Source organism: Aricia agestis, chromosome 1 (assembly GCF_905147365.1).
Source record: "Aricia agestis chromosome 1, ilAriAges1.1, whole genome shotgun sequence".
NCBI classification, from domain to species: Eukaryota; Metazoa; Arthropoda; class Insecta; order Lepidoptera; family Lycaenidae; genus Aricia; species Aricia agestis.
In genome coordinates, this window is record NC_056406.1 from 4,164,297 (window position 1) to 4,179,355 (window position 15,059).

Genomic DNA, 15,059 nt, shown 5'->3' on the forward strand with positions numbered 1-15,059 from the left:
CTGGTATTATCGATAGTTGTCTACCTATACGTCATCTAGTTACTAAAATGGAAACTGTTTGACAATCAAATTAAAAATATAGGAAAACCGAAAATCATGGGAAAATCCCTCATTGAGATGTCATTCGTTTGTCATTGGAATATCAATTTCAAGAAGTTTATCAATTTGCTACTTATTTTATTAATCTGTGCTGTGACGTCAAATGTCAATTGTCAACATCAAAAGTGAGTTTTGCAATTGGTTTTGCAGTTTTGGTTTGGTTATTGGTCATTTTAATAAATAAATAACAATGAACATAATATTATTATGATTTCAATATGAATATTTTATATATCTATAAGTGATTGCAATTATAGAGTGGTTTCAATATGAAACGCTCCAGTAAGTAGAACAAATTTTATTTGTTTTTATATTTACAAAATTTATAAAAGATTAAACTTTTATATATTATAAAGTTCTCATGTATTTACAACACATAACGATTACTTTATCTAAAGAATAGATACAGTACTTATGGAGGCTTTTGGACTCATAATGGTTGGTAATTTCGCTGGCCCCGGGCAATAAAGGCGTATAGGAATAATAGGGGTAATAGACCGATACTCAGAGAAGCCAAAAATCGAATAACATTAAATTTACCGCTTTATTGCCCGGGGCCAGCGATTTAATAAAGGTTATTTGATTACTATCAAAATGTTTGCTTGTAGGTTTATGTGGGCAGCACAACATAATATCACAGGTGCACATAGCTGATGGCTTCTACGACGACTGCGACGAGCTCGTCTCCAGATGCACCAAGCTCCAAACACTTGACTTTCAGTCATTCTGTAGTATATGGAAAGAGATGAACTTTGGCTACATATACCAGTAAGAATTTTAGCATTGATTAATTATTATCTTATTCTTATCCTGTAAGTAATTAGTAAATTTTTGATGTGTAAAAAGTTATGGAATTAATTGATGATATTATACTAAATTTCCATTGAGCTGGATTGAAGTGTTCTCAAATAATGAAATATATTCTGTAGAACTATGTAAAATATAGTTTCCATGCAGAAGATTGGAATAATTAATAATGTTTTACATACAAATAAAAATTTTCAGAGGAAGGTCATCAGGTCCTGAAATAGCTGAACTTTCGGAAGAGCTCATACATATCGTTAAATATTATTTGGTGAGAAACACCAGCAACTTCGAGGTAATGTTTTGTCAGAACTTTTTTAAACTAAAGCTATGTATTAATATAATGGAAAAGTCAAAACCCTTAAATGGCGCTGGACTGGAAGTGGACCAAGTATCTAACCAAATGGTACCCAAGGAATGGAAAAAGAAAACAAGAAAGGCAATTTGAAAGGTGGGAAAATGACCTACCAAAGAACTGGAGAAGAGATTGCAAAGACTATGTGGCTTAATCTGGAGGAGGCCTATGTCTTAAGACGTTTGTAAATGTAAAATATTTGTCTTATCTTATATCTATGTATTGCTAATATTTTAATTATCTTATTTCTAAATATTGGATAGTGTTATTAGATTAGATATAAGGATATTAATAGTCAAAATAATACTATTCCTATTTTACTCTATTAGACCCTCTTTCTTCCCAACAGGAGTCTGTAGCTGGGTTATTTATTGCGTATGGTCTACTATCACTACAACCTTATGCTGATTTTGCCTGGATGCGAATTATCCCTGATGATGTACCAGCTTTAAGAAGAATAGAGTTGGTAGCGAGAAGGGAGAAAAGACAAGATGTGCTATTTATATTAGGCGATGTTTTGATCAATCACTGTCAGTACCATGCATCTGAAAGAGAAAGAGGCCTAGAGAAATCATACAGAAAGCATATTGAAGGTAACATTGGAATTTATAAAAGAATTAAAGTGTGAATAAGCTGATTGGTTAATAAAAATAAAACAATTTTTATCTCAATAATAAGTGTTTAAGCATGACCCAAATGCTGAGATGCTCACAGGTAGGGCTGCCATCCGTCCCGATTTCCCCGGATTTGTCCTAGTTTGAAGGGCGCCCGGGGTGCGTCCGTCCGGGTTTTTGAAAAGTGTTGGGGTGAAATCCGGACACTTCTGTTGAGAGAAATTTAACTTTTAGGTCATGCAGCAATAAACGGATGATAAAAACTCCCTAAGCATACACACAGTTTCTTGCATGGACTTGAGTTAGTCAGATTTTTACAAATTCTTGTATGAAAAGCAAAAATTGCCAAGACCTTATCTTACAATACTGTTTAAGAGGCATCCGGGGAAATAACCAAATGTCCGGGAATTTTGTCGTGCCTGACCGGCGAACGTAATTTGGGTGATGGCAGCCTACTCACAGGGACTGAATGTAACTTTCATAGTTTAGAAATGACAAGACAGATGCACAAACGGAATGAAAAAATAGTCTCGGAGGGTTACTGGGAAAGTACCTGAGCTATAGACCGTAATAATGTTACAAGGGGTTAGGAAGTGTAAATTTTGCGTGACGTAATATGTGGACGGCCCCTTGCGCAGGTTGTACGGGTATCGACAAGCTGGGGGTACGTCCGAAGGGCGTCTTCTATCGTCAGAACGAGGAGCTAGATGTCATACGGGAGCTGGGCACGCTCACTCGACAGTATGTGCGCGCGAAGAACTTTGTTGTTGGTAAGTTTTTTTTTTTACGAAATAAGGGGGCAAACGAGCAAACGGGTCACCTGATGGAAAGCATCTTCCGTCGCCCATGGACACTCGCAGCATCAGAAGAGCTGCAGGTGCGTTGCCGGCCTTTTAAGAGGGAATAGGGTAATAGGGGAGGGTAGGGAAGGGAATAGGGTAGGGGATTGGGCCTCCGGTAAACTCAATCACTCGGTGAAACGCAGCGCAAGCGCTGTTTCACGCCGATTTTCTGTGAGAACGTGGTATTTCTCCGGTCGAGCCGGCCCATTCGTGCCGAAGCATGGCTCTCCCACGTGTCAGACAAGTTGATAGGTAGGACCTGTGTGATTTAGTCGGGTTATGTCGAACCCAGCTGAACACGATTCGCGACTAAAATGAGTTAACATAATCCGACCAAATAAAGTACTTATTAGTAATTTAAAAAGATAAAACCGACTTCAAATTGTTCGTAATTAAGAATTAAAATTCCCTATCTCAAAAACTACTGAACCATCAAAATGAAACTTGCAGTATTCCCCAAGTTGAACAATACCTAGTAAAACAAAAAAGAATCACTTAAATCGTACTTGTAGTTGCGTGCACAAACATAATATATACATACACTTTTGTTTGGCACATTTGTTCAGAAGCTGCTATAGATTTTTTTTTTTTATTATAAAATTGTGGCCGTCTATGGACTGTTCGTCCATATCCTTTTTTTGTTATTTTATTATTTAGATTTTTCGCACCAAGGATAATTGAAATAATATTATGAATTTTAATTAATTGTCCATCACGCCATGGGCACTTTTTTTTTTTTAATATAAGTAATATATATTTATATATATACTTAGTAGAATAGACTATAATATATTATACATATAATAAATAAATATATATTTATTGTTTTATAAATTACATAATAATAATATTAATGTTTTGAACGGTGAGGTCCCAGTCGGTGTGGCGGCCAGTAGGTCCGACATTTTCCGATTTCCTTAGATTTTATGCTGCTCCACCCTTTGCCTTTAGATGTTGTGACATTGGCTTGGTGGAGAGGGGTCACTCAAGCTGGGTGGAGTTTCTAGGGTGTTAAAGAGATATCGTTCTGTGTCGAATCTACCCGCCATGTGGCTTAGGACTTTATCGTTCCTGTCTTTTATAGCCATTTTTATGTTATAATCTCTTATGTGTTCGGTTGACACCTCCGTGGCTCTTTTTATGAAGCTTGCCACAGCGTCTCCATCAGTGTCAGTGTAATAGACACAGGTGTTAGTGTGCCGGGATATGGCTACAACTGCATGAGGAACGCTGTCATGGATTGCCAGCTTTCGGGACTTGGTCTGTATGATGATCACCGAGGGACTCGTTAATCCCTGAGCTTCATGGATTGTGAGGACGCGAGAGTCCGTTCCCGATCCATAGCCTGTATTAGTGAGGGCTGCTTTCTCCTCTTGTGTGTGGACAAGATACAGGGTATTTAGATTGGTTTTAGGTATTCTCGCTCCTGTATACTTCATTAGCTTTAGGGACCGCACAATTTCCTTCGATGAATAGATGTTATTATAGACCATGCTTAAGGCGTATGCCACATCCATAGGGCTCCTGTGTGTGCAAGACAACTCCTGGGTGATGCTGGTTACCAGGTTTGGACGAGTGTAATTAAGTTTAAAGAGGTTTTCACGCTCTATAAACGGGAGTTGGTTAATATCTCCAATGAGGATGACATCGTTGGCGCCTGTTAACTGATTCGCCATGAAATGGTTCATGAGGGCCTCGTCAACTATCAACCTTTTGTAGGTTTCTTTTGTCCCATTTACCAGCAAAGAGGCCATGGTACGAACTTTATCTTTAACTTTGTTGCCAGTTCGTAGCGATAGCCTTTGCTTTAGAACCTCGGCTGCTTCGATTGTCGTTGTTATTATAACGTCTGTTTCCTCATTGAAGTTATTAATGATCCAAGTTGTCTTCCCACATCCAGGAACCCCATTGACCCAAGAGTAGTTGATAGGTTTCGCGAATATATCCCAGTCCATGCTGGATTCGGGGTCCCCAGATAGGACTTCTGCCATTTCTAGTATCCTGTCTTCCAGCATTATTCTGGTACATTCCGCTATTACCACTATTGGATCCTCAGATTTTGTGATAAATTTGAGTGTTCCCGTGCGTTTTGTCTCATCCTCGTCCAGAACCACGAATCCGCAGTCGGCACTTAATGCCGCCATATACTGCCCTGTCATCGCCCCGGCAATTATTGTGGAGGTGACATTGTCGTATATGGCAGCTTTTGCATCCTCGAGTCTCACTTCTAACAGCTTTTGATTTTTCCGCTGATAGGCCTGCATGATCTTATTGCAGGTCAAGAGCTTTATGGTCTTATTTGCTCTTATTATCGCCTGGAACTCGAGGAAGGCATTTATTATATGATCTTCGGGGCTCTGGGCCAGTCTGAGTTTTGGCGGGAGCACTTGCCAAAAGATGCTGCTATAGATTAACATATACAAAAACTGTTCTGGAACTACTACACTGAACTGACAGTTCTGGAAATAGTACATACATACGCGTCGAATATTAACCGACTTCAAAAAGGAGGTTATCAACCTCCTTTTTGAAGTCGGTTAATAAGACCTGCATTGTTTATCGATGTCGCGTAATGTGAATACAGTGCTTTTACTGGGGTGTGAGATTACATGAGATTGAAACACTTCAAACTAGCCTGTGTTTCAGTTAATGTTTCTTTATATTTAAAGGTTCCGTTTCGAGTCCAAGTCTGAACTACATCGATGAGGGCATGTCGGACGAACTGGATACTTCGCTCAAGAAAATCATCAACGGAATGACCGAGGACATGAAAGACAGTGACGATGATGATGGTACGGAGTTGAATTTTATCAAAAACAGACAGACACGTCAAACTTATAACACCTCTCTTTTTGTCGGGGGTTAAAAATAATTCAGAAAGCTTTGAAAAGTGCGTAAAAATGAGTGAATCGCATTCGAAATTTGCTGTTAGCGAAGCTTGACGCAGTCGCTAATCCTTAACTTTTACGTGCAGACACAGCGACTTTTACGATTTTGTTTTCTCTATACACCTACTTGTGCAAAATTTCATTAAAATTGTTCTCTAGCCAGCTTTATAGCCTATTTGATATGAAAAACATGCTTACTTTGTAACATTATCGTAATTTCGTATCAAGACTACGACTTCTTTTTTCTATTTTATAGATTCAGAGCTCGAGCACTACGACGCGGTGCAAGCGATCAAGCGCAGGGCGATGGGCAAGATAGTCGACCCAATCAAACATCTCACCTCCGTGCAGGACCGGTGAGTGGGTTCAAATCTGTTGAGAAGATATTCCCTGATTTCCAATATAACAGCAATGCGACTAATTATTTGATTTAAACGTGAATTAGTTTATTTGAGAATGCTCAATGCTATTGTAGTTATTCTTAAATCTTGCTCGATCTTTAATTCATCAAGCCCCATACGGTCACCGGTGGCTGAAACATAATCGAAATTCTATTGTGTCTCGTTTTTCCACGACGGGTTAATTTTCCCAAAATGTTCTATTTTTATTAATTTTAGGTATAATTTAAAATTATTTCACAATGTTACAGGAAAGTTAAAAAGGCGAGCACGTCCCGAAGCGACTTAAAATCGCCCAAAGGTAAAATAAAAGGGGGAAGCCCGAAAAAACCGATTCCGGGGTCGACCGCCGCAAGAGTGGAATTGACGGAGCTGATGGGGAAAAGGAAAAGGCCGATAAGCCCCAGCCCGCCGAGCAAACGCAGAATAGCCGAGAGAACCCTCTGTGAAGCAATAGCTAACCTAGACACGGATAGCGATACTGAACTCAATATGCAGGAGTTCAGCCGAGTGGGAACAGACAACTCGCCCGTTAAGAAGAATAATACCTCGCCTGTTCCCGACACAGAAGAAGTAGACATACAGACCGTACACGACTTAGACATCGAACTGAATTCACTCCCAATCATAATCACAACGGGGGAGCCCGGCGAGTCTATTGAGATAGAAATATTCGACGAATACATGGGAAACAACGAGGAAACTAACGCGTCCACCGCAAACCCGTCTACGTCTGATAATACAGATACTAGCCCCAGTGGAAACAGAAAGATCATCAAAAAGAAGGCAGCTTTATCACAAAAGTTAAAGCCGACGGAAACCCGTAACTTGAAACGACACGCGTTGAAATCGAAATTCAAAAAGATGGGAATATTGCCAGCTGCAAACTTCGAAGAAAACACTAACGAATAGTGCCAATTTAAAAATTTAGACCTATCGCAACCTGTCACTTTTACTCGCGAACGAAAAAATGGTCTGCCCTTATCACCCTTACGGGGGATTATCATTTATATTGGATCCTAGATCATTGAGTCATTTATATTGGGTAATGTAATATAGATAAATGATTCATTTCCTCCTAAAGGAAATGAATCATGATAAATCATAGATTTTTGACATTTACTGAGAGGTTGGATCCAATATGGTCATAGAAAAAGGTGTTGCCAGTTATTTAATATAAATAAGAGTTTTTAATTTCTTGTTCGTTAATATGTTTCAAATAATGCAATGTAATTATTTTTCTAATTATATACTTGGATAATCTTGCTGAAATAACAAAAAACGAGCCATATTAAAAATTACGATGTCTTTTGACAAATCGAATTCCCTGAGATCTAGTAACCCTGACGTCAATACCTGTCAGCGTTAGCGCTCTCCATTGGCTATTGAAACCACATATGACGTAAAATAGGATCAATGAAATATGATAATGTAATATGCAGATATGATCAAATGATCATATTATATATTGGATCCTATATATTATGATCATATAAATGATCCAATATAAATGATAATGTTATACCCCCCTACAAGAGAAAAGTAGTGTTAGGCTCAATAATTTATACTGGCGCGGAAAGGAATGGAAGCGACTTTTTGCATCGAAACTGTACATAGCACAACAACGAACTTTATAACATACTTACAGTTTCGTTACAAAAAGTCGCTTCCATTCCGTCCCGCGGCGGTGTAAATTGAGTTTTAGGCTGCGTTTCCACCGGAGATGAGATTTTGCGAGGAATGTGTTTTAAAAGAACCAATAGAATCGTTGCGCTAAACGAGGTCAGGCAAATGAAGCGTTTCTATTGGTTTTTGAAAACACATTCCTCGCAACGCCGCATAGCTCAGCTCCGGTGGAAACGCAGCCTTAGGCTTCTATCAAAGTTGCATGTATGTAGAGCATGTATCACAAACAACCTGACTTGAAATAAGTTATACATAATTATACAATTTAAGCAAGATCTCGATATTCTAATTTACACTGTAAGTATATTTCATTATTGAAATAAAACATTTTGATATAAATTATAATAAATTGTTTTATTATTACTTAGTCACAAACTATAATAAATAAATAATTGTAAAATATAAATAAAAAAGCACACAAGTAATGACTAAACTTAAGTTGTTATTGGAAAGTTTACATCAAGTAACAGTAAGGCTTCGGCCAAACCTTACCAAGCATGAGTAAGGGTGGACACACGACACCGCCGCTGCTGTGTATACAACCTAATGAAGGACGCGGGGCGGGAGCGTCTGCAACGCGAAGCTGGTGTGCACACCTGCGCGACTAGGGTGCGAAACCGTAGATTACTCCCGCTCTGCCGACGCGAACGTCCCACGTTGCAGACGCTCCCGCTTCGCAGTCGCTTGGGCGCATAGGTTTGGTCGAAGCTTAAGTATTATAAGTACTTAAATACTTTCTATTTATGTAATGCCGCGGCCGCTTATGCGTAGTGCTTCGCGCTAAAACCGATACTATTGGACGATCTGCGTGTATCGTCCAATAGTATCGTCTCGTAGCACGAAGCTTCGGACGATAGACGCAGGTGCGGCCGGGCCGTTACACATCCAATTCATGAAACACATAAACGGCGATGCATACTATGATTCTCAATATAGGTAGGCTCCAATAAAAAAATTATGCAGCCTACAAATTATAATTCATAAAAAAAAACTGTTTTTTGCTAACAAACCTAGAGTAAGTAAATGATTCTACTTATCAATTATTATGTGTATTAGACTATCACAATTTTAACAACCTCTAACAGTTTAATGTTTTAATCCAATTGCGTGTTTTATAAAACGGACAGACCTAGACAGTTACAATTATTTTTATTTATTTAAGTAAAACTTTAAGCTAATTACAACAATATTGATAATTTCATATCTTTAGATGCAAAGAGCTAAAAGTAAATATTACAAAACACTCAATTATTGTTATAAAACGCACCCTTAAATGAGCCCTGTATACATAAGATGCTTAAATGGTTTTATGAAATTGAATGTCTAAATCAAACATTATTTACTTTACAACATAGTAACCTGATTTTAAAGTAGGCCAGTATTTTAAAAGTTAAATCATTTAAATTGAATCTATAATGAGATTTGAGATAATATTATTAAAGTATTTTGAAAGTTTTACTTAAAACTTTCAAATAAGACGAGTATTCAAAATGTTGTATTGCAAATGCATAGTAAGGCTGATGTCCTTTTTATGGAATGTAATCTTCTAGCTACATCACTATTTATATTAACTGCCTATTAAATATTGGTGTCCATGTATGTTTAAAGGTCTTACTCAACATAACACTCAATTTCAACTCATTCAGGCCGGTATAAACAGTCAGTCTCAAGACACTTCGTCAGTGTCTTGAGACCGAGATGCATCTTGAGTACCGACTATTTATACCAGCCTATGATTGGTTGGCTGTCAAAATTTGAACCAATCACAGAGCTGAATCGTGTCTTGAGACCGCGATTTATACCAGCCTAAATCCTGAGCATTACATATTTGTATAATGATATCACAAAAAAAAACTGTTATGGTATTTGAATTATAAAATATTATATAAATAACAATGCCATTGTGGTGGTACCCACAATAATAATTAGCGCCACAATCCTGCATCACACTAGCGAAGTTTCTGAGAATGGCAAGATACAAGGGCGTCGCCGGCCGATGGCGCAGGGGGGGGCAAGTTGACTTTACCTACTACAATAATTCATACTTTTCTCATTCTCTACAAATGAGAAAAGTAGGTATGAATTGTAGGTAAAGTCGACAGCACACTGCACATGAAGGTTTTCACTTGTACTAAGAGCCTTTCATCTACAGCGATTGTAAAAACAGTATCTTAGTAAGTTAGTACTATATAAATATATATTCTGTGACAGTACAGAGTCCAATGTGTAAAGCTACGAGCACGAGCTCTTGACTATGCAATAAAAAACTTGTAAATAAGTTATAATAACATTGTATTTTTTTTTATTATCAGATTTTAACTTATAGTGGTCGTTGTTTGCATTATATTTGACTTTTTTAGAATCTCTAGGGGGGGGGGACAGCTGCCCCTCTTTGCCCCCCCTTGGCGACGTCCTTGGCAAGATATAAATAACATCCAAATGACGCCAGTGGGCTTCTGCCTATCCGAGCTATCTCACTTGGATGGAAGGTCTTCCTTTTCGGCCGTCATGCATACTCCTAAACCATTTTGTTTGCTTCCCTGAGTTTCAAAATAAATTTAAACGGAGTGTAAACTAAACAACTGTTTATGATGTATTGAAACTGTATTGCCTTATGAGTATTAAATGCCCTCCATAAGATCTTTTAAATTTGATTTGTACTAGTTAGAACTATCTCTCAGTTACTGTAAGTTGAAATATGTAATTATTTTTTTGCACAATAGATTGTTGCATTATTATTTATTTTCATTTCTTTCAATTATAGCTAGCTCATCATCTTCACCAGAAGTGTTTGTTTTTGTTTCTAAGTGAGCCAAGTTTGCCTCTGAGGAACCATTACTAGACTCGTGAGATCTAGGACTAGCGCTAGTTTTTCTGACATACAGGACATTTGAATCCAACTTGGTATGATCGTTAAATGACATTCCATATGCGCTGCCGTCTGAAATCCTATTCAGCTTATGGATCTGTTCTCTTAACTCGCAAACTTGACTGTAAAGTTTTTTGTTCTCTCTCAATATGGCTATATTTTCAGTTTCGAGAAGCTCCCTCTTACTCCATTGAATATTGTTTTCAGATTTCAGTCGTTCAATTTCCATTTTGAGTTCAGCAATTTTTTCTTCTAAAACTTGTTTAGCTGCTATTTCATCCTGTAGTTCGTTCTGCAATCTCTCTACTTCACTGTGACTAGAGTCAGTAGATCCTAATGTTCTGTCATGTTGAGTAAGCTCCATTTTCGTATTGTGCAGTTCAGAGGTCAGAGACTCTATTTTCGAAACTAAAAATGCTTTCTGATCCTTCTCACTTTGCAAACTCTTAAAAGTTTCATCTAATTTTAACCTCATTTCACTCAATTTGTTAGCAAGAGCATTATCGACACCTGTCAATTTGTGAGAATCTAGGGAGGCTCTTTGCTTCAATGAAGCCTCACTCGGGGAGACATATCCAATGTTCTTTTTCCTTAATTCGACTCCTTCTTCCGTGCTCAGATCACCGGACACAATTCTACTTTCACTTATACTGAGTAATTTCTCATTGTCTCTCTTTAATTCTATGACTTGCTGCTCTAGTTCATTTTTCTCAGTTTTCATTATAGACACTTCTTTTGCTAAGCAATCAACTTTGTTTTTCAATTGTTTGGTCTCCTCTCTAGCTTTATTACGTTCGTTACGTACCTTACTCCATTTCTCCCTCCAATTAGCTGTGCAATCGGACCACCACCTCATAGTTTTCTCCATCTGAGTGGCTCTAGCCCTGGCTTCATCGAGTTCTCGCTGGTATAGCGCTTCCTTCGCCTCCCAATCTGTGTTTGTGTAACGCATTGACATGCCATCGTGATCCCTGCTCCTTCTGTGACTGCCTCCATGTGAACTTTGTGCCATTTTCTAAGCAATGTTTAGGTTCTAAAACAAATGCAATAAAATTTGTTTAGAGGTCTTTGTCATAGAAGTGGACATTTTGTTACTAGAATATCAAATGAGTTTATTATTGTAATGTTCCTATAATTTGAAATAATCATATTTTTAGTAAACAAAATTTTATGTCAGTACCTTATGCAGTCATGGATAACTTTGTATTACACACTTTTCTAGTATTTTTTCAAATTGTTAACTCATCTAAATTACTTAAGAATTGCGTACATTTAAAATCAATTTTATATTAATAAATAAAAAATCGTAATAATTTGGAAAACATAGAAATTGAATGGAAATGAGCACAGATTACTAGTATATATGAAATGAGCAGGGTTGCCAGATCAAAGACCGATCAAATCGCCACTTTGCGATAAAAAGATAGCCCAAAGTAGCCCAATAAAAAAGAAATACGGTAATTAAACGTAATGTCAATAAAACGTATGAATAATATTATATGCTACTGTTCTATTACATTAGAGTTATGTATTTACATGTAATTTTATCAATATTTTGAGACTTGCTTCGTTTAATTCAAGAAGCTTATATAATATAACATAAGATTCTTGGTTTAATTGGATACTTGTAAATTTGCATTAGTGGTAACGAGTTGTTTTTATTTTTTGGGGTTTTTTTCCCAACTATAAAAGTGACATTTAGCAATGAAAATCTATAATTCATAGTATTTATTTTAAAATTATGTATTTACAAATAAAAAATGTTTTATGCATAATTAATCGTCATCTGCTGCAAAAAGTTGGATGGTGTCGAGCAAATTACGATCCAACATATCTACTCAGTATATATATGTACTAGCTGTTGCCCGCGACTTCGTCCGCGTGGACTTCAGTTTATAGCGCGCCATGTCAACAAAATTGGTGTCAAAAGCTTTTATAAAAAAAACCCTGGTATCCCTTAAATCAAAACAGCTGTGCAGTGTGCACATAATATTTCATTTTTTTAATTAAACTTTATAATATATTATGCCAAATTTTAAAGCTTATTTAGCCCTCCAATTACACAACTTTACCCATAAACTATTTATCATTGATAGGTTTAAGGTTACGTCACTGTATATATAATATAATATAAAGTACTGACTTATTAAATAATGTAAAAAAGAAATAACAATCGAAAAAAATCGAAACTCAAATTCACGATGATACCACCTCTTATAGAAAGATGTTGGGCAAGCGTTAGCGCGATGTAAGAGACGTAAGGCGCCATCTAGTATGAATTTTTGGAACTAACTTAATTTGAACAAATTTTCGTATTTTCACCCTCTTACAACCCTTTTTCCAGTAAAAAAGTAGCCTATGTCCTTTCTCAGGCTTTAGACTATCTGTATACAAAATTTCATTACAATCGGTTCGGTAGTTTTGGCGTGAAAGCGAGACAGACAGACAGACAGACAGAGATACTTTCGCATTTATAATATTAGTATAGATTATCTATGATATCTACTGCCTCTCTCTCACAGAACACTAACACTCCTACCGGAGCTCTCTCTGCTCCTGAACAGAATGATATTCAACAGCGAACCACAGATTATGAGTGAAAGTGGCCGTGCATAGACAACGCATCGCTGCGTTCGTTGATATTATGGCCGCGTTCACGAAAATACAATAGTAGGCAGTAGCCCAATAGGCGATAAGTAAAAAACCGTGTCGCCCAACAGGCGATAAGTCGCCATTCCAAATTTTTTGTAGCCGCGGAGGACCGCAAAATAGCCCAATTGGCTACTTGTCGCCCAATCTGGCAACCCTGGAAATGAGCAACACACCATAGTCATAGACAAAATTGATTTGACAGATATCTACAGACCTTTCACCATAGATAAACTATATAGGTACTACCCATGGAGTTAATATGTACTACATTATGTCTATGTGTACTACGTACAACGTAGTACATATTAATTCCATGATATTAGTTACTACCTCAATGCCTTTCACCATAGATAAAGTATTATAATAGATGTAGTCTTAGCCCGTCATCGCATGGCCATTTTGTGCTTATTTTCATACAAGTAGTGTGCGTTTATTTTCTTGAATATTTCTATTTGTCGATTATTTCGAAGCACATTATGATACAGGAAAGAACGTCAATTAGTTCATGATATCGATTAACTATAGTTCAAGTGATGAGAATCCGTAAACACACGTAAAAAGCTATGCAATTTTTATAGCCAAATTATTAATTGATGTGACATTTTTAGCACTAATGCCTTCTATAGCACGAATAAGGGATTAATAAACTTATAAATTATCTTTTTTGCTTACAAAAATACCGATTAAAAAGCCCAAAAAACGTTGTTCAAAACTTACGTATTTAATGTTGAATCGACGTGTTTGAGGCATTCATTGGTCATTCTTATGGTTTACTATTTAGCGTAACCACAAAACTCAACAATATGTAGCATTAAATGTTCACTAAAAACCTTTATTAACACTTTTATTATATGAAATATGCAGACCGACTCCTTTGTTATGTCCTAGTAAGTAAGACATAACATTACACGCTTTTGACGCATATACACCTATATAAGGCTCTCTCCAGTATATAGTACCTCAATGCCTTTCACCTTTGATGGACCATGGTTTTTTTTTATGAAACAAGAGGGCAAACGAGCAAACGGGTCACCTGACGGAAAGCAACTTCCGTCGCCCATGGACACTCGCAGCATCAGAAGAGCTGCAGGTGCGTTGCCGTCCTTTTAAGAGGGAATAGGGTAATAGGGGAGGGTAGGGATGGCAAGGGAAGGGAATAGGGGAGGGTAGGGAAGGGAATAGGGTAGGGGATTGGGCCTCCGGTAAACTCACTCAATCGGCAATCACGCAAGCGCTGTTTCACGCCGGTTTTCTGTGAGAACGTGGTATTTCTCCAGTCGAGCCGGCCCATTCATGCCGAAGCATGAGCCATGCTTCGGCGAAGCATGGCTCTCCCACGTATAAAATGGATGGATGGATGGATGGACCTTTGTAGTTTGTTTGTCAATTTTTTTTTATTGTTTTCTGGGGTGTATCTATGCCAATGACAAAGGTAGAGACTAGAGAATAATATGAAAAAATAACAAAACATGGCATAAGCCATAAACATACAAAAAGCCACTGATCTCCATTATACAAGTACGCGTACTTGTATAATGGAGGTCAGTGCAAAAAGCTAAGCCAGGATTCACTAATCAGGAATAGCTATTTACTTCACAACTCACAAGCAAGCACTTACCAACCAATAAGTAGTTTTTCCTACAGGTAGTCACAACCACAAGTCACAACTCACATAGGTACCAGTACCACTAGGCAGGTACCACAGTTTTGGAGACCAAATTCATTGTAGATGTTACGCTCAAAGACCGAAATCGCTCAGTGAGCGAAAAAATAGCTCACAACGCGTTGTGGTCACAGTGAAACCGCCACGACGCGAAATACTTATGGACGATAATTAATCAATCAAGAAAAA

General features: G+C 37.5%; 3 protein-coding genes across 5 annotated transcripts in view; 1 reads left to right on the plus strand and 2 right to left on the minus strand.

Moving 5' to 3' along the window:
• The window catches only part of LOC121730067 (glucose-6-phosphate isomerase), a 262,618-nt gene that overhangs the window by 235,196 nt on the left and 12,363 nt on the right, over positions 1-15,059 (minus strand). The gene's annotated exons all lie outside the window — the stretch shown is intronic.
• Positions 248-7,205, plus strand: LOC121730100. Of its 2 annotated transcripts, none has more exons than XM_042118958.1 (8): positions 248-381; positions 708-867; positions 1,105-1,198; positions 1,608-1,851; positions 2,511-2,642; positions 5,384-5,506; positions 5,865-5,958; positions 6,252-7,205. In XM_042118958.1, exons 1-8 carry the CDS (start codon positions 369-371, stop codon positions 6,910-6,912), a joined length of 1,521 nt encoding a protein of 506 aa, XP_041974892.1. In that variant the 5' UTR covers positions 248-368; the 3' UTR covers positions 6,913-7,205. The 2 variants fall into 2 exon arrangements, with proteins under 2 accessions (XP_041974892.1, XP_041974883.1); XM_042118949.1 differs by having other exon boundaries at positions 249-381; positions 5,859-5,958.
• Positions 10,418-11,895, minus strand: LOC121730172 (coiled-coil domain-containing protein 102A). Of its 2 annotated transcripts, none has more exons than XM_042119107.1 (2): positions 11,739-11,895; positions 10,418-11,589 (listed from the first exon to the last, which is right to left on the minus strand). In XM_042119107.1, the coding sequence occupies exon 2, from the start codon at positions 11,565-11,567 to the stop codon at positions 10,422-10,424; it is 1,146 nt and encodes a 381-aa protein (XP_041975041.1). In that variant the 5' UTR covers positions 11,568-11,589; positions 11,739-11,895; the 3' UTR covers positions 10,418-10,421. The 2 variants fall into 2 exon arrangements, with proteins under 2 accessions (XP_041975041.1, XP_041975033.1); XM_042119099.1 differs by having other exon boundaries at positions 10,418-11,588; positions 11,736-11,895.

Bases quoted from the DNA above. Each gene is read 5' to 3' on its own strand.
- LOC121730100 (XM_042118949.1), top strand. The intron at 1,199-1,607 runs GTAATGTTTTGT...TCTTCCCAACAG, and splicing joins GAAACACCAGCAACTTCGAG to GAGTCTGTAGCTGGGTTATT. The intron at 5,959-6,251 runs GTGAGTGGGTTC...ACAATGTTACAG, and splicing joins CTCACCTCCGTGCAGGACCG to GAAAGTTAAAAAGGCGAGCA.
- LOC121730172 (XM_042119107.1), bottom strand. From the start codon at position 11,567: ATGGCACAAAGTTCACATGGAGGCAGTCACAGAAGGAGCAGGGATCAC.